This window comes from Schistocerca americana, chromosome 7, assembly GCF_021461395.2.
Source record: "Schistocerca americana isolate TAMUIC-IGC-003095 chromosome 7, iqSchAmer2.1, whole genome shotgun sequence".
Taxonomy (NCBI): domain Eukaryota; kingdom Metazoa; phylum Arthropoda; class Insecta; order Orthoptera; family Acrididae; genus Schistocerca; species Schistocerca americana.
Window position 1 is genome coordinate 503,842,336 of NC_060125.1, and position 26,007 is coordinate 503,868,342.

Below are 26,007 nucleotides of genomic sequence, written 5' to 3' on the forward strand. Positions count from 1 at the left end.
CCCAGAGAAAGGATAAAGGGGTTTCGCGAGTGTCTCGTGTTTTTGTACAGTCGTGTGGTGAGTTTTTGGAATACTTGCAAGATGGTATCTAGCCGATATTCCCGGTGAAGATCTGCGGTGCGTGTGTAGCGCGGAGCGTTGCTTATGATTCTGAGTACTTTGATCTGTATGAGCTGCAGACGGCGCAGGCGTGTGGGCGCAGCATATCCCCAGACGGGAGCAGCATACGTCATCAGAGGTCTGATAAGTGTGGTGTACATGGACGTGCACACCCTCCTATTCAGTGTGCTACGCCTGTTAAGCATAGGGTAGAGTTGTTTCAGTCTCGCGTTTACTTTGTTGGTCACGTGTTGAATGTGTTCCCCCCCAGAGTAGCTTCCGGTCCATCCAGACACCGGGGTATTTGACCTTCTCGCGGAAACGTATTGGGCGTGTATGTAGTGTTATTGGGTTGCAGTGTTGATGTTTGCGCAGTAGTTTCGGTCTCCTAGTGAACAGAACGGCTTCGCACTTGCGACGTTTACTCTAACACGCCATTTCACCAGCCAAGGCTCTGCAGTTCTGAGTGCAGTCTGTAGTCGTGAGTTAATGTTAGACGGCTTCCAATCTTGCGCAAGGATGGCAGTGTCATCTGCGTAGATTGCCTCCGTCATGTTGTGTGTAGCTGAGAGGTCGTTAATGTAGAGGTTAAACAGTAAGGGCTCTAGGATGCTTCCTTGGGGTACTCCTGCCTGGATACAGGCTCCCAGGTAGATGCTATTTTTCTTGACTTCCGGAAGGCGTTCGATACAGTTCCGCACTGTCGCCTGATAAACAAAGTAAGAGCCTACGGAATATCAGACCAGCTGTGTGGCTGGATTGAAGAGTTTTTAGCAAACAGAACACAGCATGTTGTTCTCAATGGAGAGACGTCTACAGACGTTAAAGTAACCTCTGGCGTGCCACAGGGGAGTGTTATGGGACCATTGCTTTTCACAATATATATAAATGACTTAGTAGATAGTGTCGGAAGTTCCATGCGGCTTTTCGCGGATGATGCTGTAGTATACAGAGAAGTTGCAGCATTAGAAAATTGTAGCGAAATGCAGGAAGATCTGCAGCGGATAGGCACTTGGTGCAGGGAGTGGCAACTGACCCTTAACATAGACAAATGTAATGTATTGCGAATACATAGAAAGAAGGATCCTTTATTGTATGATTATATGATAGCGGAACAAACACTGGTAGCAGTTACTTCTGTAAAATATCTGGGAGTATGCGTGCGGAACGATTTGAAGTGGAATGATCATATAAAATTAATTGTTGGTAAGGCGGGTACCAGGTTGAGATTCATTGGGAGAGTGCTTAGAAAATGTAGTCCATCAACAAAGGAGGTGGCTTACAAAACACTCGTTCGACCTATACTTGAGTATTGCTCATCAGTGTGGGATCCGTACCAGGTCGGGTTGACGGAAGAGATTGAGAAGATCCAAAGAAGAGCGGCGCGTTTCGTTACCGGGTTATTTGGTAACCGTGATAGCGTTACGGAGATGTTTAATAAACTCAAGTGGCAGACTCTGCAAGAGAGGCGCTCTGCATCGCGGTGTAACTTGCTCGCCAGGTTTCGAGAGGGTGCGTTTCTGGATGAGGTATCGAATATATTGCTTCCCCCTACTTATACCTCCCGAGGAGATCACGAATGTAAAATTAGAGAGATTAGAGCGCGCACGGAGGCTTTCAGACAGTCGTTCTTCCCGCGAACCATACGCGACTGGAACAGGAAAGGGAGGTAATGACAGTGGCACGTAAAGTGCCCTCCGCCACACACCGTTGGGTGGCTTGCGGAGTATCAATGTAGATGTAGATGTAGATCATGTCGTGTCGATTGTTTGCCCTGCACATCGGTGTTGAAACTCCTGTCCATGAGATATAAATGTATGAGACGTACGAGCCAGTCGGGGCACCCTGCGTCGCTGAGTGCGTATGAGGCCGTTGTGCCACACACGATCGAAGGCCTTTTCGATGTCCAGGAACACCGCCCCAGTTGCTTTGTTTGTGTCGTATCCGTGTGTTATGTATTCAGCGACGCGGAGGAGTTGTTGTGTTGTCTAGTGGTGTTTCCTGAAGCCGAATTGCTCCGGCCTCAGGGTGTCGTTTGTAGTGCAGTGCCTAATGAGTCGTTTTAGTATTACCTTCTCAACAATCTTGCTGAGCGCGCTCAGCAGACTGATGGGTCGGTAATTTTGTGGGAGGGAGTGGTCTTAGCCAGGCTTCCTGAACATCAGCACCTTGGCCGTCTTCCAAGAGGCGGGAAAATGTTGGTGTTTGCCGGAAAGTCTCATGTTGTTTTTTATACAGCGATTACCACCGTAACCAGTAGAGAAGATAAGAGCTGGCTGCTGCACAGATAGACCTCGTCCCCTATGAAGGTGATGCTCTACTGCCTTCGTGGATGACGGTTTCGAACTCGGGTTTCCATCCACAGTTTACTTTTCCCTTCCAAACCCTTCAAAATCTCCAATGTTCTTGAGTATACAAGAGAAAAATAAACTGTGGATGGAAACCCGCGCCCGAAACATCATCCACCGAGATAGTAGAGCATCACATTCATAGAAGATAAGGCCTATCTACGCAGTAGCCAGCTCCATCTGCTCCATTGGCGGTGGTGGTCGTCAGTCGCAATCACTGTATGACAAACAACATTGCGACACGTTCCGCTTACGGTCCGTCAGCGTACAGAGTCACGTTTGCTGTCGGAGAGGCGGCCTAGCAGCAGGCGCCAGCTCCTATAACTCTATAGCGTCGTTAAATGACGTTTCGGACGCGGGTTCCTATTCTCAACTTGTTCCTCTAGGCATCCTTTACAACCGCTCGAAGTTTCTCGGTAGCGTTTTGTTACACCCTGTCTACTGCTCTGGTTTGATTCCAGTAATGTGAACTAGAAAAGTGCGTAGAAATGTAGAGAAGTGAACGAAAAGAGAGGCTTTAGAAGATCTTTAGCATGAATACATCCAAACTTAATTACAGTGTGGTGTAAGAACCTTCCAAGACGCTCAGAGATATTTTATTTTCCTTTCAAAGAGGAATTATCTAGAGATTTTTGCTATTTACGTACTTGTAAAAAAAAATGTCCTCCGTTAACATTTAGACTGACAATTATGGGCTACAATTAGCTAACACGTTGATTTTTGGTGTACTTTGATAGCGCTCGGGCACAAAGAGCAGCATATCGTTGTTCCAGCACTGCAAGTATAAAACGTTAGTATGCAGGATAGCCGACACGGTGGACATTCCAGCGCTCGCGCACTCTCCCGAAATTTTTTGGGATGCTCAGCACCCACACAAATGTGAAGGAAAGTAGAAAGGAATAAATAAGAAAACAGAAAAATTCAGGAAAAATTTGAAGCTCTCAATTATTTCAATTCTGCTGTCACGCTCTCGCGTTGGCCTACGTAAGCTCAGCCTGGTGCTTCTGAGCAGTCCTCAAGAAACAACTGACGAGTGCTCAGCGCTACTCTCTCTTGGAAACGTCACGAAAGTTTTTGAATGATCCGCCCAACGGGCAACGGGCGGTAGAGATTCACACCGCGTACTTTGCGTCAATAAATACTCACTTAGTACTGTTCTTTGTTGGACAGTAGGTTTTAGCTTACAATTATTATTGCGTAACGTAGTATCATTTACAGTTATTTATAATTAAATTTTATTTTGTTTATTTTTTGTCGTGGTTGATTTTTGTAATGGGTAAATTCATTGTTCGCTCGTCAGTGAAGAAAAGTAATTCGTCTGCGACATAGCCAGTTATTGCTTCAGATGTTTACAACTCGACTGCTGTATCGAATGAAACAAAGAAGACTGGTCGTGTTGGTGGTGGTTGTTCATTCCAAATACCGTGAAATGTGACCGTTGTAAGACGCGAAATATGGTACAGTGTTTCTTGTGTGTGTAAGGAAATGAATTCCTGTAGTGGGCCTTTCGCGAAGAAAGCTAAACAAGACGAAGTTGTGATAAAAGCATTCGTTGAAGTCTGATTTTCTTCTTGGAACGTAGCATTAGAAAGATTGGCTCGTCATGAGAAGTTTAATTCTCATACGTCATGTTGCATTAGGAAAAGTGCGTTTGATAGATGTGTGAACGGTTAGCGTTTAATGTCTAAGGTAACGAGGGAGAAATGAACTCTGCAAGAGTAGTTCTGTTGAGAATCAAATGAAAAAATATGTTTTAAGAGACGTTTTCAAGTCTCAACATCTGTGATGTACATATGCAGATTGAAGGGACGAATGAAAATTTATACCAAGGCTAGGATTCGTACCAAGGTGTCATGCTCAAGGCAGATGCGATAACATCTACACCAGACTGGCACAGTGGATTTGCACAGCTGAGCAGACTTGCCTGGCACGCGTCCCGCCTTATCCCAAATTCCATTCACGCCTCAGCGCAGTTGGTATTCCATCTTGAACAGCACTGCAAAGGCTGGAGTAGCACTTCAGCATCGAACGAAACGGGGTCTGCTGGGAATCTGAAGTGGGCTGAGGCATGAATGAGAATTGGGATTGAAGATGGAGATGTCTAGGTTAGTGCGTGCAGCTGTGCAAAGCCACTCTATCTGAGTGGCGTTGTGGCTAGCACAGTTGCCTATTGAGCAGGAGACCCACGTTCGAGTCCCAGCCTTGTTAAAAATTTTCGTTCATGTCTTCGGTCTATATATGGTATACATCTGTTGGGAATATTACCTTCACTGCGTTATCTGTTACAGCATAGGTTAGCAATTCCTGGCCACACAGATGAAAATTCTAATTATAATGGATTGTTACTATTAGTTATCCTCTTAGCCCCGGCTTACAAAGTGTAGATGGCTTTCGCACGCCATAAAAAGTGAAATAGGTTCTATTATGGCTAAAGAAGTCTTACAAAATTTGATACAGTTTGCAGTTAGTAAAATATTCCCACTACTATTCGATAATTGTGGATGTGTCAGTGGTGGTAATTTTCAAATTTAATAATTCTTTTTTTGGTTTCTCTTATACGGAATCTTCTACAGCTGACGCACTGTTGACGACTTTAATGGACGTTCTCACTCGTTTTTCTCTAGATATCAAGTCATGCTGAAGTATTGCTACTGACAAATCGGCAAATATGAGTGGGGCTTTTTCTGGGTTGCTAGGAAAAATCAGAGAAACTGAGCCCTGAGTTCTAGAGGTTCACTGCCTTTGAGCCGTGTGACACAAGAGGCAATGCAAAATGAGACTATGGTGAGAGCCTTTCAAGTGTGAAAGAAACAATCAATTTTACACTCGCGTCCCCCAAGCGACTAGCAATATTTGAAGCCTTGCGAGCTGCCAAAGGTGTTAAGTTTATTCATCCCGTAGCTCCTCGAACTGTTTTCCCTGTCAGGAGATGTTGTAGAACAAATTTTTTGAAAATTGTATTCCAGAACTACGAACAGTTAATTTTGTTCTTTGGGGAACTTGAGCTCGAAAAATATGATGTCGGTGCTAAAGCTAAAAGTATCTTAAATTTTCTGTGTTCCTTTGTATCAATCTTTGTCATGACACTTCCTGTCAACATTTTAGACCGAGGTGAAACTGCGCATGTTTTTCTGCAAAATTTCTCCCTACATCTTCATAAATCGACGGACAATATTAATAGTGTCCGAGATGTTGTGAAGTTATCTCGAACCGATGACAGTTCCGATGACGTATGGAGCTCTTGCTTGGATCTGACCAAAAAATTTTATGTGAAACATTTGAAACATCCAAAAGTTTGAATCGCTTCTCGAAAACTTGCTTACGGCACTTCAACATACGCTTCTGCCGGGCCCCGGTGGTTATAACCGGAGAGTTATTGTGATCCAGTCTTTCGAGGATCGATTTTCTAAAGACGCTGTGACAAACTTCAAAGAAATAGAGACATTTATATTTCCCAAAACTAAAGATTGTAGTTATGTAACAGAATTTTATAAGGCTAGCTTTGTCCCAGAAAGACCAACTTTCCATACGAATATGATGTTCAATGTGTGTAAATCTAAAAATTATTTCGTTGTAAGTACAGAAGACTTAGTGCGCTTCGAACCCAGACACGATGAAATTGATAACGATCGCTTTAACGATACCAATTTCTATAGGTAGAGCAGACCTTTCTTTGTCCGCCCTTAGAAGATTAAAATCTTATCTGTGCTACACAACGACGAAAGAGAAATTGAACAACAATGGTATTTTGGATGTCAATAACAAGAAGCAAAAAATTTGAACCTTGTCATTGTGGCGTACTTTTTCATGAAACTATTCACCGTTCGTAGGAACACATTCTTTATGAGTGAGAATTAGAAATTACACAAAGATTTTAAAAATAAAACAGTTGCATATAGGTTGTGGATTACTTTTTGTATTAATTGATTAGTGTGGCAAAAGAACGTAATAAACAGTAGTCTGTTTACCTTTGTCAGGTGTTGCTCATTCAAAGATATTGAAACTGGATTTTCAGGAGGTTTAGTTTCAACATTTGTGAACTGTGATTTAGAGCACCCACACTGATTTTCGACCTGTGGTCATGTTAGTATGTTAAATAGGAACAATACACAGAAAGTATGTTTCAGACTATACAGCTGCTTTCCTCATTTGTACTGCTATAGGCACAAAACTATAGGCAGAATACTTTCTATGTTTACATGATACGAAGAGCTTTGCTAAGAAACTATAAGGAAAGAACATAAATGAGTTATTAGTGTGCGTAACTAAATTAAAAAAGGGACACTTCTATAAAATGCAGATAAACGTTACTTGACACAGTTATAAAAATACGAACACCATGAAGTCTGATTACAGCATCGTGCAAGTGCTAGCGAACAAATATTGACCACTGGAAAGATATTTCTTTATTAGAGTTGTAAGTCAGTTCATTTTCAGTAACGTGATTCCCTGTATAAGCTACTTTCTTCTCATTTCATATTAGAAAATTGGTTATTCGGATTCTACATACTTAGGCGAATCATTCTTATGTAGGGCAACGACAAACTGTCTTTTTCACTAACAGGGACCACTCCACCAGTAGGTTCTGTTGGATTTGATGACAGGTCCGACGCATCGCACTGAATACCGTGATCTGTGTAGGCTAGGCTTCAGCCTAGGTAGTTGGCTCCTAACACTGGGCGATGGGGATGGTAGGACCAAGCGCATCAGGTCAGTTGCTCACCAGTTACCTTTCTTGACTGCTGCATGCGCGATGTCGGTAACTCAAAACAATGCATATTTGTGGTGAAACGGTCAGCAGGGGAGACAGACTTGCCAAACTTTCGCCTTCAGCGGCCTGTGCTTTCACAGTGATTCTCCAAAAGAAATGAATGCGTGAATCAGTTTACAACATCTTTTTGCATGACAGAACGTAAACATGAAAATATTATAAGAGACAGTCAGATGAAAACGAGACAGATTATATAACGAGTGTAGGGCAGCCGTTGGAAAGGCAGGTAGGTATCTGTACAGAAGTGCCCTCTGTTCGGAATCAGGAACGAACAGCGTGTGCATTCATTGCTTACTATTTGTCTGTTATACGTGCTCGACGTGAAGTCAGCCAGTCGCGTGTGCGTCGGATTTCATTATGAAGCTCCGAAAGAGCAACAGCGAGTTGTAGTTCGATTTCTGACTGCTGATGGAGTATCAGGAAGTGAAATTCTTGTCTAAATGTCTGTTGCGTATGGCGATCACAGTATGTCATGTGAGCGTGTGTTTGCCTGGAATAAACGATTTCGAAAATGTGTGGTACCACTGAAAGTTAGCAGTCGGCCAGGACAGGCACATCGTGTCATTACCCGTCCTGTCGCTGCTGCAGTGGTTACTGCCATCAGAAAAGACCGACTGCGGACATGTTGGACATTAGTTACGGTACCGCACACGCAGTCACCACAGTCGATTTCCTACAGCTTGACGGAGGAACAGAAGTTGAACAGAGTGTCGACATCGCTGCACCACATGGAACGATATCTCGATGAGGAATATCGTTTCCTGTCACGTACTGTCAGGGAAGATGAAACATTGTGTCGTCATTTCTCTGACTACAAGTGCCTGCTGCTCTTCGATTGTCTCGAACTCGGCGCCACAGTTAACATCGGTACTTGGACGCCTGGCAAACCTTGATGCTCAACATCACGTCCAAACTCCTAGAAATGTTGACGATCGGCGCCATACTGTTGCAGAGTTATGCCCGCCCACATGTTGGCCAGATCGTTTCGATTACGCTGCACAAGTTTCGCTGGGAAGCCCTTACACATCCTCCATACAGTCCTGATCTTTCCCTACGTGATTTCCATATTTTGGGGAGCTAAAGAACAACATTAGAGCCCGTTTTAGTCCGCGAGCGGAAGATGAATAAACTGCGAGCGTACAAGCCTACTACATAATGGCGCTCTTGATATATTGTTGTCAGGACGACTAGATCATCCGATCACGCCGATTGGTTCGACACCCGCTTGATAATAGGCCAGATAAATCGTAATAATGAGCACTGAAAGACCTAAGTCGAAACAAGGCCCCTGGAGTAGACAACATTCCATTAGAACTACTGACAGCCTTGGGAGAGCCAGGCCTAACAAAACTCTGCCCTCTAGTGAGCAAGTTGTATGAGACAGGCGAAATAGCCTCAGACTTCAAGAAGAATACAATAATTCCAATCCCAAAGAAAGCAGGTGTTGGCAGATGTGAAAATTACCGAACTATCAGTTTAATACGCCACTGCTGAAAAATACTAACACGAATTCTTTACAGACGAATGGAAAAACTGCTAGAAGCCGACCTCGGGGAAGATTAGTTTGGATTCCGTTGAAATGTTGGAGGCAATAGTGACCCTACAACTTATCTTAGAAAATAGATTCAGGAAAGGCAAACCTATGTTTCTAGCATTTGTAGACTTAGAGAAAGCTTTTCACAATGTTGACTGGAACACTCCCTTTCAAATTCTGAAGGTGGCCGGGGTAAAATACAGGGAGCGAAAGGCTATTTACAATTTGTACAGAAACCAGATGGCAGTTATAAGAGTCGAGGGGCATGAAAGGGAAGCAGTGGTTGGGAAGGGTGTGAGACAGGGTTGTAGCCTATCCCTGATGCTATTCAACCTGTGTATTTAGCAAGCAGTACAGGAAACAAAAGAAAAATTCGGAGCAAGAATTAAAATCCATGGAGAAGAAAAAAAAAATTTGAGGTTCGGCGATGACATTGTAATTCTGTCAGAGACAGCAAAGGACCTGGAAGAGCAGCTGAACGGAATGGACAGTGTCTTGAAAGGAAGATATAAGACGAACATCAACAAAAGCAAAATGAGAATAATGGAATGTAGTCGAATTAAGTCGGGTGATGCTGAGGTAATTAGATTAGGAAATGAGACACTTAAAGTAGTAAAGGAGTTTTGCTATTTGGGGAGCAAAATAACTGATGATGGTCGAAGTAGAGAGGATATAAAATGTAGACTGACAATGGCAAGGAAAGCGTTTCTCAAGAAGAGAAATTTGTTAACATCGCATATAGATTTAAGTGTCAGGAAGTCGTTTCTGAAAGTATTTGTATGGAGTGTAGCCATGTATGGAAGTGAAACGTGGACGATAAATAGTTTAGACAAGAAGAGAATAGAAGCTTTCGAAATGTGGTGATACAGAAGAATGCTGAAGATTAGATGGGTAGATCACATAACTAATGAGGAGGTATTGAATAGATTTGGAGAGAAGAGAAATTTGTGGCACAGCTTGACTAGAAGAAGGGATCGGTTGGTAGGGCATATTCTGAGGCATCAAGGGATCACTAATTTAGTATTGGAGGGCAGCGTGGAGGGTAAAAATCATAGTGGGACACCAAGAGGTGAATACACTAAGCAGATTCAGAAGAATATAGGTTGCAGTAAGTACTGGGAGATGAAGAAGCTTGCACAGGATAGAGTAGCATGGAGATCTGCATCAAACCAGCCTCTGGACTGGAGACCACCACAACAACAAAATGTAATACGTATACAGTCGTTTCCGCTATACTGGGTCCAACCTTAACGCTGTGCACCTTGTGCAGGAGAAACGGTGCCCACTGCCGCTGGATTTCGTTCCCGTTGTGGAGCCGCCCTCGGATTCTGCGCTGGTCATCGAGCATCCAGTGGACGTCCTCAGAGCTGGCACATACAATCAGGTGCCCATCATGCTAGGCGTCACTTCTGGAGAAGGAGTCCTTATATCCATCAGTAAGTAACAAAACCTCTTAAAATCTGGGCTTCACTAATTTTGTTTGGATTCATATATGGCTTACTTGTAATTTTTGTGATGTACACTATGTATGTGGCTGTAAATTCAGCATATTTTACCATTTATGGTTCACACACGAGGTTTCATCGAAAAGTAACGGGAATTCTTGTTTTTCTTATAGAATGTTCATACGTTCATTCATCAACATCAATTTTGTCACCTTCAAAGTACTCCCCTTCAGAAATATACGCTTGCGCCAGCATTCTTTCCAATCTTGGAAACACTTCTGGAACTCCGTTTTCGTTATGGTGTTCGGCTCGTCAGTGATTCCGTTTTTATCTCTTCAATGGCGGTAAAACGACATCTTTCACGGATTTCTTCAGCCTCGGAAATAGAAAGACGGTCATGTCCGGTGAATACGGTGACTGAGACAACACAACGGTTTTCTTTTGCCAACAAATTCACCAACAAATACTGAGGTGTGAGCGGTAGCATTATCGTGATAGAGTTTCCACGAGTGGTTTTGCCCTCATTCTGGTTGTTTTCTTCGGATTGCTCACGTTGTATTCCTTATTTACTGTACGACCATAAGGCACGAACTCACCCTATTCCATTGCAATAGAAGAAAACATTGAGAAGAAATTTTCACACGTGCTCGAAATTGTCGAATTCTTTCGATCTTGGCTCTTCAGGCAGTTTAGATTGGGACGACTGGACATTGGTATCGCGTATACCGATGTTCCGTCACCTGTTATAAGCTGCTGTAGAAGTTCTGTATCATTGCCGACTTCATCCAGCAATTCATGAGTGATGTCTACGTGACGTTGTTTCTAGCCAAAATTCAACAGTTTGGGAACAAACTTTGTTGCTACAGGTTTCATGCCGAAAACAACCGTAAAAATTGCTTTGCATGAGCCAAAGTATATGCCGACACCATCAGCAATTTCTCTGATGATGATTAGTCTATTTTTCAGAGCATTTTCTTTGCTTCTTCCACATTGCCGTCAGTGACTGACCTGCTAGTGCGTCCAGAGTGGTCGTCGTCTTCAACGTCTTCTCGACCCTCTTCGAAACGTTTATACCATCCGTAAACTCCTGTCTTACTCTTAGTAGATTTGCCAAAAGCCAAAGATAACACTTAGAATGCAATGCTGTGTTTTATTCCATTTTTAAACAAAAATTTAATACGAATCCTTTGGTGCATCTTTTACGATAGTAAAACTTCGCCGAGCACTGGAAAACACCTACAACCTTTTCGATTGTCAACAATGAAATAACAGCTGAAACTGAAATCATACATCAGAAAAATTTGTACCAACAACATAAAAATGTTTTGAAAATCGGATGTATAAAGCCCCGCGAAATTAAAAAGAATTACCGATTATTTTTTGATCACACCTCGTACTATATACACAGCAACATATGAATATTGCATGCTCGTAAGCAAACGTTACATCACTGACATTGTGGTGTCACCGCCAGACACCACACTTCCTAGGTGGTAGCTTAAATCGGCCGCGGTCCATTTAGTACATGTCGGACCCGCGTGTCGCCACTGTGTGATCGCAGACCTAGCGCCACCACAAGGCAGGTCTCGAGATACTGGATAGCACTCGCCCCAGTTGTACGGACGACATTGCTAGCGACAATACGGACGAAGCCTTTCCTCTCATTTGCCGAGAGACAGTTAGAATAGCATTCTGCTAAGTCCATGGCTACGACCTAGCAAGGCGCCATTAGCCTTACCTAGTTTGAGAGTTATCGTGTAAATGTCTAAAGAAGAACGTGTAAACAACAAAGATTAAAAGTTAAGTATAAAGCAGCTACGTACTTTTCTTGCTACCATTAAATAGTTATCCTGTTCCAGACCTGACGCCAGTCGGCGTGTGTGTACGCGTGCCTTTCTTTCGGCCCCTTTCGCAGTGTGGCGTAACTAGCTTGTTACGTCACAACAGACATCAAGATTATTTCATATGCTATTTCCAAGTTGTGCTAGCTGCAAATATCTACAACAGAGAATGGAGAGATCAAATGTTGCTGATGATCAATATGACGATTCCTCACACGAATTGTCTTGGATTTATGAAGCCAGAGGATGAGTAACATGTTACGATGTCCCGTTGTTAACTGCCATGGAACTTCGTCTGGTTACTACACTGGTGCCCAAAATTAAAGCAACAGACCTGTATTTTCCCGTCTTGTGTCTAATTCACAGTATAATCATACAAAATGTCAAGAGATGTCCGTATAGTCGTGTTCTGCACGGAAGATGACATTCCGGTTAACGGACAACCACGTCAACGATAACGTCAGGGCACCTGTCAAACGCGTTAGTGTTTGCCGGTAGTCCCACAGCCACATTCGCTGTGTACACAGTCACAGACGATACAGTATGGCACAAAGAAGACGCCTACCAGACTCTCTGTGGTGGAGGGCCCTAAGAGGAATGGAAGCAGGACAGTAGCAAACTGATATGGCGGAAGACTTAATGTGAACCGTTCTGTTGTTTCTCGGATGTGGCGATAATTTACAGAGACCGAAACAGAATCAGAGAAACCAGGGCAGGGCTCACGACGAGTGATATCAAAAACAGAGAACCGTTATTTGGCCGACGGTGTGGCCGTATTACTGCACGGCAACTGGCTTCTAACCTCGCAGCATCCATGGGACTTCTTGTATCGAGACAAACGGTGTACAGAAGGTTTCTGTATGTGCAGCTCTGATGCGTCTTCACAGAAGGGAAGTTCTAGAGTGGAGTCGTCAAAATGCCACCTGGACGGTCCAAGAGTGGGCCAATGTTCTTTTCGCAGATGAGTTCCCTTTCGTCTGGAAAATAACACCAACATTGGACTGTTGATGACTGGAAACATGTTGCCTGGTCGGACAAGTCTCGTTTCAAATTGTATCGAGCGGATTGACGTGTACAGGTAAAGAGACATCCTCATGAATCCATGGACCCCAGATGCCAGCAAGGGACTGTTCAAGCTAGAAGAGGCTCTGTAATGGTGTGGGGCGTGTGCAGTTGGAGTGATATGGGATCCCTGATCATTCTAGATATGACTGTGACAAGTGATACGTACGTCAGTGTCCTGTCTGATCACCTGCATCCATTGATGTCCACTGTGCATTCCGATGGGCTTGGGGAATTTCGGCCGGTGTGGCCGAGCGGTTCTAGGCGCTTCAGTCTGGAACCGCGCGACCGCTCCGGTCCTTAGGTTAGTTAGGTTTAAGTAGTTCTAAGTTCTAGGGGACTGATGACCTCAGATGTTAAGTCCCATAGTGCTCAGAGCCATTTGAACCCACTTGGGCAATTTCAGCAGGACAATGCGACAACCCACAAGTCCAGAATTGCTACAGAGTGGCTCCAGGAACACTCTTCTGAGTTTAAACACTTCCGCGAGCCACCAAACTCCCCAGATATGAACATTATTGAGCGTATCTGCGATGCCTTGCAACGTGCTGTTCAGAAGAGGCCACCACCCTCTCGTACTGTTATCTATTTATGGACAACCCTCCAGGACTCATGGTATCAGTTCCCTTCAGCTCTACTTCAGACATTAGTCGAATCCATGATACGTCGTGTTGCGGCACTTCTGCGTGCTTGCTGGGGCCAAAAACGATATTAGGCGGGCGTACCAGTTTCTTTGGCTCTACAGTGTAGTTCTGTAATACGTGTATTTATATCTACTCGCACCTGCATTTTTTGTAATTGGAATTATTGCATTCTTCTTGCGGTCTGATGATACTTCCCTTCTCTCGCATATCTTGCACAATAGGTAGAATACTTCGTAATAGCTTGCTATCCGAAGAATCTCAGTAATTTGTGATGAAATGTCATCTACAGGGCTATTACAAATGATTGAAGCGATTTCATAAATTCACTGTAGCTCCATTCATTGACATATGGTCACGACACACTACAGATACGTAGAAAAACTCATAAAGGTTTGTTCGGCTGAAGCCGCACTTCAGGTTTCTGCCGTCAGAGCGCTCGAGAGCGCAGTGACACAAAATGGCGACAGGAGCCGAGAAAGCGTATGTCGTGCTTGAAATGCACTCACATCAGTCAGTCATAACAGTGCAACGACACTTCAGGACGAAGTTCAACAAAGATCCACCAACTGCTAACTCCATTCGGCGATGGTATGCGCAGTTTAAAGCTTCTGGATGCCTCTGTAAGGGGAAATCAACGGGTCGGGCTGCAGTGAGCGAAGAAACGGTTGAACGCGTGCGGGCAAGTTTCACGCGTAGCCCACGGAAGTCGACGAATAAAGCAAGCAGGGAGCTAAACGTACCACAGGATGGTGCTCCACCGCACTTCCATCATGATGTTCGGCATTTCTTAAACAGGAGATTGGAAAACCGATGGATCGGTCGTGGTGGAGATCATGATCAGCAATTCATGTCATGGCCTCCACGCTCTCCCGACTTAACCCCATGCAATTTCTTTCTGTGGGGTTATGTGAAAGATTCAGTGTTTAAACCTTCTCTACCAAGAAACGTGCCAGAACTGCGAGCTCGCATCAACGATGCTTTCGAACTCATTGATGGGGACATGCTGCACCGAGTGTGGGAGGAAGTTGATTATCGGCTTGATGTCTGCCGAATCACTAAAGGGGCACATATCGAACATTTGTGAATGCCTAAAAAAACTTTTTGAGTTTTTGTATGTGTGTGCAAAGCATTGTGAAAATATCTCAAATAATAAAGTTATTGTAGAGCTGTGAAATCGCTTCAATCATTTGTAATAATCCTGTATTCCATGCAGTTTGTCTCGACTTAGGTCTTTAGCTGCTCTGTCGGATTTTTGTCTTAGGATCATATTTTCCAACTTATCTTCATCTACTTTCCCTCACCTTTCCCTGTGCAGCCCTTCTACATATCCCTTCCATATCTGGACTTTCCCGCCTTTAGTTAATACTGGCTTGCCATCTAGCTCTTCATATTCATTTAGCTCCTTCTATTTCCTCCAAAGGTCTCTTAAATTTTACTGTAGTCAGTATCCATCTTGACTCTTGTTGTGCATGGCTCTAAATCCTCAAACTTCTCGTCTGGTCATTCGTTCTTTGTCATGTTTCATTTCCTGCCAGTAACAGATGTCAAGCGATGACTCCTTGATGCCAGGCCGTAATCCTGTAGAACTTCGCTCGAATTCACTTGAAATTTGGCAGTTAATGGAGAGTTTCATTTACTTTGCAGACACCACCATTATGACGGAAGCAGGGATCGCCGACTTGATGGAGAACTTCACGGCGCTGATCGGCTCCCAGCTGCCGCTGCCCACCGAAGAACAGCGGACCCGCGCAGCGGAACAGCTGGAGCAGTTCTACTTTGGGGACGAGGGCTTCTCCACGGACGACATGCAAGCCGTCACTGATGTAAATAAGCTGATTCACTATTCTGATAGACTGTACATATTAAGTAGTACTGAACAGGATGCAGTCTGGCTGCCTTATAATTAGGTCTCTGAAGCTGCAACTTGCCAATTTATGTGGCACGTACGCTCGGAGCGCCCAGCTGGATACAGTTTTTGTCCATACAGTTTTGACAAATGTTGGCGGCCCTACTTTGTAGGTTTTTGGCACAAGGAAAAAGTCCTTGTACATTCTCTAAGTTTGTTTCCGGCGAAGCCTGAGAGACAGCGTGCCTCCCTTCCTACTCATGCTCTACCTATGTTGTATAGAGAGGCAGTCTAGAAATCAGAATACAATGAAATATGCTTCTTTCATTCCTCAGTCTTAGACGTAAAATTTAATAAATGATGGTGCGAGCTTACACTTACACTATCGGCCATTAAAATTACTACACCACGAAGATGACGTCCTATAGACGCGAAATTTAACCGGCAGGAAGAAGATGCTGTGATATGCGAATGATTAGCTTTGGCGCCGGTGGCGACACCTACAACGTGCTGACATGAGGAAAGTTTCCAACCGATTTCTCATACACAAACAGCAGTTGACCGGCGGTGCCTGGTGAAACGTTGTCGTGATGCCTCGTGTAAGGAGGAGAAATGCGTACCATCACGTTTCAGACTTTGATAAAGGTCGGATTTTAGCCTATCGCGATTGCGGTTTATCGTATCGCGACATTGCTGCTCTCATTGGTCGAGATCAGATGACTGTTAGCAGAATATGGGATCGGTAGCTTCAGGACGGTAATACGGAACGCCGTCCTGGATCCCAACGGCCTCATATCACTAACAGTTGAGATGACAGGCACCTTATCCGTATGGCTGTAAGGGATCGTGCAACCACGCCTCGATCCCTGAGTCAACAGATCGGGACGTTTGCAAGACAACAACCATCTGCACGAACAGTTCGACGATATTTGCAGCAGCATGGACTATCAGCTCGGAGACCATGGCTGCGGCTACCCTTTACGCTGCATCACAGACAGGAGCGCCTCCGATGGTGTTCTCAACGACGAACCTGGGTGCACGAATGGCAAAACGTCATTTTTTCGGATGAATCCAGGTCCTGTTTCCAGCATAATGATGGTCGCATCCGTGTTTGGCGACATCGCGGTGAACGCACATTGTAAGCGTGTATTCGTCATCGCCATACTGGCGTATCACCCGGCGTGATGGTATGGGGTGCCATTGGTTACACGTCTCGGTCACCTCTTGTTCACACTGACGGCACTTTGAAAAGTGGACGTTACATTTCAGATGTGTTACGAGTCGTGGCTCTACCCTTCATTCGATACCTGCAGGATAATGCACTACCGCATGTCGCAGGTCCTGTACGGGCCTTTCTGGATACAGAAAATGTTCGACTGCTGCCTTGGCCAGCACATCCTCCAGATCTCTCACCAATCGAAAACGTCTGGTCAATGGTGGCCGAGCAACTGGCTCATCACAATATGCTAGTCACTACTCTTGATAAACTGTGGTATCGTGTTGAAGTTGCATGGGCAGTTGTACCTGTAGACGCCATCCAATCTCTGTTTGACTCAATGCCCAGGCGTATCAAGGCCGTTAATACGGCCAGAGGTGGTTGTTCTGGGTACTGATGTCTCAGCATATATGTACCCAAATTGCGTGAAAATGTAATCACATGTCAGTTCTAGTATAATATATTTGTCCAATGAATGCCCGTTTATCATCTGCACTTCTTCTTGGTGTAGCAGTTTTAATGGCCAGTAGTGTATAAACAACGACCCATCTAGTGCAACGTGACCGCCGTCAGACAACAGGATGCAGACTGCTGATATGCTCATCCATGATTTAAAGTTTGTTTATGAGTTTTTTGGCCAGAAACTGCCTGCTGACAGCGGGATGTTTGACAAGTCTTCATCATGTGTCAGATATGGCTATCGCAAATGCAATAAGGAATCCCCCACACCTATTTCACATCCCTGAACATATTAAGAGAGACGTGAAACAGTGATGTCTGCTAAATCAAATATGAAAGTAGTGTCCGTTTTGAATAAACGATCAAAAACTATGTAACTCAACTGATTTTAGATTGAAGCGCCATAAAAACAGGTGTACGCATGCGTATTCAAATACAGAGAGACATGTAGAAAGGCAGAATACGGCGCTGCGGTCGGCAACGCCTACATAAGACAACAAATGTCTGGCGCAGTTGTTAGATCGGTTACTGCCGCTACAACGACAGGTTTTCAAGATTTAGGTGAGTTTGAACGTGCTGTTCTAGTCGGCGCACGAGCGATGGGACACAACGTCTTCGAGGTAGCGATGAAAGGATTTTCCCGTACGACCATTTCCCGAGTGTAACGTGAATATAAGGAATCCGGTAAAACATCAAATCTCTGACCGCTATGGCCGGAAAAATCATGCAAGAACGGGGCCAACGAAAACTGAAGAGAATCGTTCAACGTGATAGAAGTGCAACCATTGCGCAAATTGCTGCGCATTACAGAGCTGGGCCACCAAAAAGAGTGAGCACGCACAGAATTCAACGAAACATAATCGATATGGGCTTTCGAAGCTGGAGGCCCGATCGTGTACCCTTGATGACTGCACGACACGAAGCTTGACGCCTCGCCCGGGCCGTCAACACTGACAATGGACTGTTGATGACTGGAAACGTGTTGCCTGGTCGGACGAGTCTCGTTTCAAATTGTATTGAGCGGATGGACGTGTACAGGTATAGAGACAACCTCGTGAATCCATGGACCGTGAATGTCAGGAGGGGACTGTTCAAACTGGTGGAGGCTCTTAATGGTGTGGGGCGTGTGCAGTTGATATGGGACCCCTGATTCGTCTAGATACGATTGTGACAAGTGATACGTAGGTAAGCATCCTGTCTGATCACCTGCATCCATTGATGTCCATTGTGCATTCCGACGGACAATGCGACACCCCACTCGTCCAGAATCGCTGCAGAGGGGCTCCAGGAATACTCTTCTGAGTTTAAACACTCCCGTTGGACTTTAAACTCCCCAGACATGAACATTATTAGGCATGTCTGCAATGCCTTGCAACGTGCTGTTCAGAAGAGGTCTCCACCCCTTCGTACTCTTACGGATTTATGGACAGCCGTGCTGATTCAGGGTGTCAGTTCCAACCAGCACTACTTCAGACATACACGATATTAGGGAAGTGACCCTTCAGTGTATTTCAGCAATTTCGCATAGGGAAAGGTTGCCTTAAAAATTATAATTTAAGCTGTGGGATGGATCTTTGGATCTTTTTACACACCAGCCTCGCAGACAAGCTTAAACTTCACGCAGATCTTCAATGTATCCTTCATTCACGTTACAAGATAACTGAACAGAGCATTAATTACGATACGATGCGGATTAGCACAGACGCTAAAGTCCCATAAGCCTTAGGGGATTTAAATACATTCGATAAACATGTGCCGGCCGGAGTGGCCGAGCGGTTCTAGGCGCTTCAGTCTGGAACCGCGCGACCGCTACGGTCGCAGTTTCGAATCCTGCCTCGGGCATGGATGTGTGTGATGTCCTTAGGTTAGTTAGGTTTAAGTAGTTCTAAGTTCTAGGGGACTGATGACCTCAGATATTAAGTCCCATAGTGCTCAGAGTCATTTGAACCATTTTGATAAACATGTATATAATAAATGTAGATATATATAACAAAGGTCTGTCCAAACTGGACGTAACGACGTCCTCAAGGCATATGAGTGGTGGTTTTCACACAAACCGTCAACGTAACCTGTCGGAACGCAACGAAACTGGGCGTCGATGTCAAGGATACTCGTGAAGAAAATTTTGACTTTGAGGGACGGTAGTCAACTCACTCGATTGTGTGTCTTCTTAATCTTTATTTTTGTCGTTTGTTTCATCTTTGTGATGGATGCAGGAAGTATATTTTTTCTTTGAGTTTTCCTTCAAATATTTGAAACCATAAAATGATTTAGGTTTTACAATTCCTGGAAAGAGAATAAGCGTACACCACGCATAAATAAGAACATGAATGGATAAAACAGGTTTCATTAATAAAGTTTTTTGATAATGAAAAATCCGGCAGTATAGAAGGAGGAAAATACAGTCTCTTTGCCTTATTTGGTGCTTAGAAAGGAAAACACAGGGAATAAAGTACAAAAGTTATATTTATTGCCTTTTAAACACCCTATTGCTTGATGTGTTTGTTTGTATATGTTTTGAAATGTTTGAACGTCACTTTCCCTATGTTTCGAGTCTCAGCAGTGTGGCAAATTTACCATCCAGTTGTTGTCAGGAACATCCATTATTATGTTTCTTTTAGCCGTTTATAATTTCTTCACCCACTGCTAGCTCCATAATCCCAGTACTATATTACTAGTTACAGTATCTCATAGCCGCACTTGGACCTTACGATACTGGGACAATGGAAGAGACTTTGTGTTAGCGTAACGTTCCTTTTGGTGTGAAAACACAACTATTTGCGGACCTGACCAAATGTACGAGCCCTGTAGCGTGCGTCACAGGACATGACACCACAAGTGTTACCAGTAACAGTGACCAACTCCGGTGGGGAGCGAGTTACTTTTTAGAGCAGTTTAACACTTCATAACTGCGCATTTAAATACACTCACGCTGTCGATAACACAACACAACTTTAAAGACTTTACTTTGAGATGGTGATTACCCATCTGGCCCCAGACTTAGCCGAGTGTTCGCGTTGTATGTCAGGCAAGGCAACTAGTGTGACGTCACTAGTTCGTTGCGGGGTCCGTATTTCTATTGGGCCTCGACCATTTGACATTGATGTTCCCTTCCATTGAGTTCCATTTCGGAGACGTACAGTATGAGTTGACGTTAAATCCGAAAGTGTCCCAACATCCTTCAGCCGCATAAATCCGAACTGCTTCAGTAGAAATTAAAATTTTCTGGTAAAATAAATGCCACTTTTGAGATCTCTCTCGAAATATTTTAAGTCCAGCGATAGCTCATCGTGATCATACCGTTTATAGACAGTCATTGGACCAATTTACCTTTTCGCCAAAAACACACACTTACACGAAGCGTAACGACCGAATAGCAAGAACCGAGTACTTCTGCGCTATTTCGTGAATAATTTCCAAGCGTCTTACTAACATTATAAAAATAACGAGTCATTTAAAATTAGCACATTCTTAAAACAAATTATACCTGTCAAAAGACGCACATTTAAATGTCTAAGAGCTCATATATGCTTCTGGGTCTATTATAGCTCTCATTAACAGCAAAAAAGTGAAGGTGAATTACACACGAGATAGCTTACATAAAGAAAACATACACAAAAATGTACGTACCAATGTAAACAACACATGCAACTAGACCATTTTCAGTCACTCTTTATGAGGGTGCCTTAACTTAAGTGCACAGCCACACCCATTTTTAATGGCAATTAATTTTTATTCACCAAATATTTATTAAATATACTGCAACGGTAATCATTCATGATGTATGGGATAAGAAAATCAGTCAGTTCTTCGCATGCTTTCCTCTTATCTAGTGTACATACGAGGCCTATTCGGAAAGTAAGATCCGATCTGTCACGAAATGGAAACTGCAGTGAAAATCAAAAATGTTTTACTTGCAACAGTTAGAAACACCTTCCAGCTACTTCTCTACATAGACGCCTCTCCGACTGAGGTATTTTTCGTAGCAGTTTTGGAACACCCTCATCGTAGAAGACAGCCGCCGTGCTCTCTGTCAATTCTCTACGCTTATCTGTAGCTTGTTGTCTCAGCCGAGATGTTGTCTTCATAGCCAGCGACCCATGTGAGCAGAGTTGAAAATCTGAGGGTGCCAAGTCCGGACTGTACGCTGGATGATCAATGACTTCCGACAGAAAAAGCTGCAGGAGCCATCCGCGGGCGTACTAGAGATACTGCGCAACACATTACTGCAAAGCTTCCTCGGATTTTCACAGTGGTTCCCCTTTGGGCGATAGTTCACTCTTACTTTCCGAATAGCCCTCAGCGTTCCGGACTCATTTTCATGCTTCATATACTGAACAGTAAATTTAGGGCTGTAACTACCAACTATATTAACGTGAGATTATGTGCTGAACATAATTGAGATTACTATTTTTGATACGAGACATCATTTTTGTCTGCTCTTTTTGAGATTGGAGAGCAGCCGAAGTTTTTATAGCCTGTGAAAAACTGATCTTAAAATTTCACTGACTCTCCTTTAACAACTGTCTTGAAGACTCTCGTCGAGGCACTAAATTTTTTTCAGTGAGACCAGTAGAATGATTAGGCTGTCCGTTGACGGTGCTGTTGTCTATGGGAAGACCCGCGATGAAGGGGTTGCGTCTATGATTAGTAATCTAAACGTCCTCCGTCCCGGGCTCGAATCCCGTTGCTGCTTAAATTTTGATTAATAATCAGCACTGGCGGCCGAAGTCTTCCGGCATAAGAAGTCATCCTCATTCTGCCAACTTGTCAATGAGGGCGGAAGAGCGGACTAGGGCGTTCTCTTGTCCTTGGGGCAGGAAACTGCTCCTAAAGGCAGAAGGATCAGCAATGATCAACGGCGTGAGGATGCAGAAGGCAATGGAAAGCACTGCATTAAAGACACATAGCGTGTATGCTCAGAAAAAGTGTCATGATTATCTCTCCATTGGCAAAAGATTCCGGAATCGCCCCATTCGGATCTCCAGGAGGGATTGCCAAGGGGAGACGACCACGAGAAAAAGATTGAGTAATCAACAAACGGATAACGTTCTAAAAGGCGGTGCGTGGAATATCAGAAGCTTATAGGGGTCAGTGAAGTGAAATGGAAAGAAGATAAGGACTTCTGGTCAGATGAGTAATATCAAAAGCACCAGAAAATGGTATAACGGGAGTAGGATTCGTTATGAATGGGAAGGTTGGGCAGAGAGCCACCAACACCAACAACGATAGTTCAGGCATACATGCCAACGTTGCAAGCTGAAGACGAGACAGGGAGAGTATACAAGGATATTGAAAGGGTAATTTAGTACGCAAAGAGAGATGAAAATCTAGTAATCATGAGGCATTGGAATGCAGTTGTAGGGGAAGAAACAGAAGAAAATGTTACATTAGAATATGGGCTTGGGACAAGGAATGAGAGAGGAGAAAGACTAATTGAATTCTGTAATAAATTTCAGCCAGTAATAGCGTATACTCTGTTCAAGAATCACAAGAGTAGGAGGTATTCTTGGAAACGGCCGGGTCCTACGGGAAGATTTCAGTTAGATTACATAAAGGTCAGACAGAGATTCTGTAATCAGATACTGGATTGCAAGGCGTACCCGGAGGAGGTATAGACTCATATCGCAATGTAGTAGTGATGAAGAGTAGGCTGAAGTTTAAGAGATTTGTCAGGAAGAATCAATACACAAAGATGTGGGATACGGAAGTTCTCTAAGGCTGCAGACGTGGTAAAGAGGAATAGCTCAGTGGGGAGAACAGTTGAAGAGGAACAGACATCTCCAAAAAGGGCAATCATAGAAATTGGTGAGGAAAACATAGGTACAAAAGAGGGTAACTGCGAAGAAACCATGGGTAACAGACGAATCACTTCAGTTGATCGACAAAAAAGGAAGTACAAAAATGTTCAGGCAAAGTCAAGAATACTGAAATACAGTTCGCTGAGGAAATAAATAAATAGGAAGTGCAGGGCAACTAAGGCGAAATGGTTGCGTGAAAAGTGTTAAGAAATCGAAAAAGAAATGATTGTCGGAAGGACAAACTCAGCATACAGGGCCAAAACAACCGTCGGCGATATTAAATGCAGGGGTGGTAACATTAAGAGTGCCACGGCAATTTTACTGAAAAATTTAGAGGAGAGAGCAGATAGGTAGAAAGAATACATTGAAAGTCTTTATGAGGGGGAAGATTTGTCTGACGTGATAGAAGAAGAAACAGGAGTCAATTTAGAAGAGATAGGGGATCCAGTATTAGAATCATAATTTAAAAGAGCTTTGAAGTACTTAAGTTCAAATAAAGCAGAAGGGATAGATATTATTCCATCAGAATTTCTAAAATCGTTGGGGGAAGTAGCAACACAACGACTATTCACGTTGGTGTGTATAACATGTGAGTCTGACGACATACCATCTGATTTTCGGAAAAATATTATCCACATAATTCCAAAGACTGCAAGAGCTGACAAATGCGAGAATTATCGCACAATCAACTTAACAGCTCATTCATCAAAGCTGATGACAAGAATAATGTACAGAAAAAAGGAAAAGAAAATTGAGGGTGTGCTATATGCCGATCAGATTGGCTTGAGAAAAGGTAAAGGCACCCGAGAAGCAATTCTGACATTGCGGTTGATAATGTAAGCAAGACTAACGAAAAACCAAACACAATCATAGGATTTGTCGACCTGGAAAAAGCGTTCAACAATGTGAAACTGTGCAAGATGTTCGAAATTCTGAGAAAAATAGGGTTAAGCTGTAGGGAGAGACGGGTAATAAACAATATGTATAAGAGCCAAGAGGGAACAATAAGAGTGGACGACAAAGAATAAAGTACTCGGATTAAAAAGGGTGTAGGACAAGGATGTAGCCTTTCGCCTCTGTAGTTCAATATGTACACAGAAAATGCAATAATGGAAATAAAAGAAAATTTTGGGAGTGGAATTAAAATTCAAGGTGAAAGGATATCAATGAGACGTTTCGCTGATGACATTGCTATCTTGAGTGAATGTGAATAAGATTTACATGATCTGCTGAATGGAATGAACTATCTAATGAGTACAGAACTTGGATTGGGAGTTAATCGAGTGAAGACGAAAATAATGAGAAATATCAGAAATGAGAACAGCGAGAAACTTAACTTCGGGATCGGTGATGAGGGAGTAGATGACGTTCAGGAATTATACTACCTAGGCAGCAAAATAACCAATGACAGAGGGAGCAAGGAGGACATAAAAAGCAGACTAGCACTGGCAAAAAGGGCGTTACAGGCCAAGAGAAGTTACTAATATCTAACATAGGCCTTGATTTGAGGAAAAAAATTTTTGAGAATGTACGTTTGGAGCATGTGAAACATGGACTGTTGGAAAACCGGAACGGAAGAAAATCAAAGAATTTGAGAAGTGGTGTTGCAGACGAATGTTGCAAATTAGATGGGCTGATAAAGTAAGGAATGAGGAGGTTTACGCGCAAAATCTGAGAGGAAAGGTATATGCGGAAAACACTGACAAGGAGAAGGGACAGGATGAAGGGGACATCTTTGAGGACATCAGGGAATACCTTCCATGTTACTAGAGGAAGACCGAGATTGGAATACATCCAGCAAGTAATTGAGGACATAGGTTGCAAGGGCTACACTGAGATTAAGATGTTGATGCAGGAGAGGAAATCGTGGTTGGCCGCATGAAACCAGTCAGAAGACTGATGATTCAAAAAAGAAAAAAGGGAAGGCTGTAGCGAAATGCGGGAAGATCTAAGGAGAATTAATAATTGGTACAGGATTGACCTGGCGTGTAAATAAAATAGCGAATACATAGGGAAAGAAATCCATTACTGTTTGAGTACGCTATTGGCGATTAATCACCGGGAACAGTAAAAGGCAATAGACAGCACTGAGGAACAGAGGAAAGACCATGTAAAACTAATTGTATGAACAGCAGATGCCATGGAGGGAGTCATGGAACAAAATTAAGAAAATATAATTCTTCCACAATGTGACACTACAAAACACTTGTAGGGTCGAATCCTGAGCATTAATCGTTAGTCTGGGGTCCTTCTTAGTAGAGCAGACACAGAAAATACAACTTAAAGCAACCTGTTTCATCACCGGATCGGCTAGCGTGTGCGAGAGGTGTACGGAGTTGCTCAGTAAACAGTTCCCAGAGGAGTCGATCAACATGTTACTTGATGGTGCCGCCGGCCAGGGTGGCCGAGCGGTTCTAGGCGCTGCAGTCTGGAACAGCGCGACCGCTACGGTCGCAGGTTCGAATCCTGCCTCGGGCATGGATGTGTGTGATGTCCTTAGGTTAGTTAGGTTTAAGTAGTTCTAAGTTCTAGGGGACTGATGACCTCAGATGTTAAGTCCTATAGTGCTCAGAGCCATTTGAACCATTTGACTGATGACCTCAGAAGTTAGGTCCCATAGTGCTCAGAGCCATTTGAACGATTTTTTTTTATGGTGCCACTAGAAATACTCTACTCTTCACATCGTAAGGTGGCTCGCGGGGTGAAGATGTAGTTGTAAATGCAGGTGCAGCTGGATTTTCTGTAGCTCTGTTATATCACGCTGAACACATTATGTTACCGAGCCTTCTCAAATTTTCCATTCCAAGCTGTTTGTTTAAACCCGCAGTTGGGCTTTATGTGCTTCTGCTCTCTCCAGAAACATTCTCTACTTCGCTTCGTGCTGTCCACCAGTTCTACACCTCTAAGCTCTGCTTCTTAATCCATTGGACACTAAGCACCA

General features: G+C 43.6%; 1 protein-coding gene across 1 annotated transcript in view; it reads left to right on the forward strand.

Moving 5' to 3' along the window:
- LOC124622574 (juvenile hormone esterase-like) overlaps window positions 1–26,007 on the forward strand; it is a 130,547-nt gene that overhangs the window by 75,312 nt on the left and 29,228 nt on the right. The window contains exons 6-7 of the mRNA XM_047148323.1: window positions 10,023–10,188; window positions 15,389–15,567. Of these exons, the coding sequence (XP_047004279.1) occupies window positions 10,023–10,188; window positions 15,389–15,567 (345 nt within the window). The remainder of the gene's footprint in view (window positions 1–10,022; window positions 10,189–15,388; window positions 15,568–26,007) is intronic.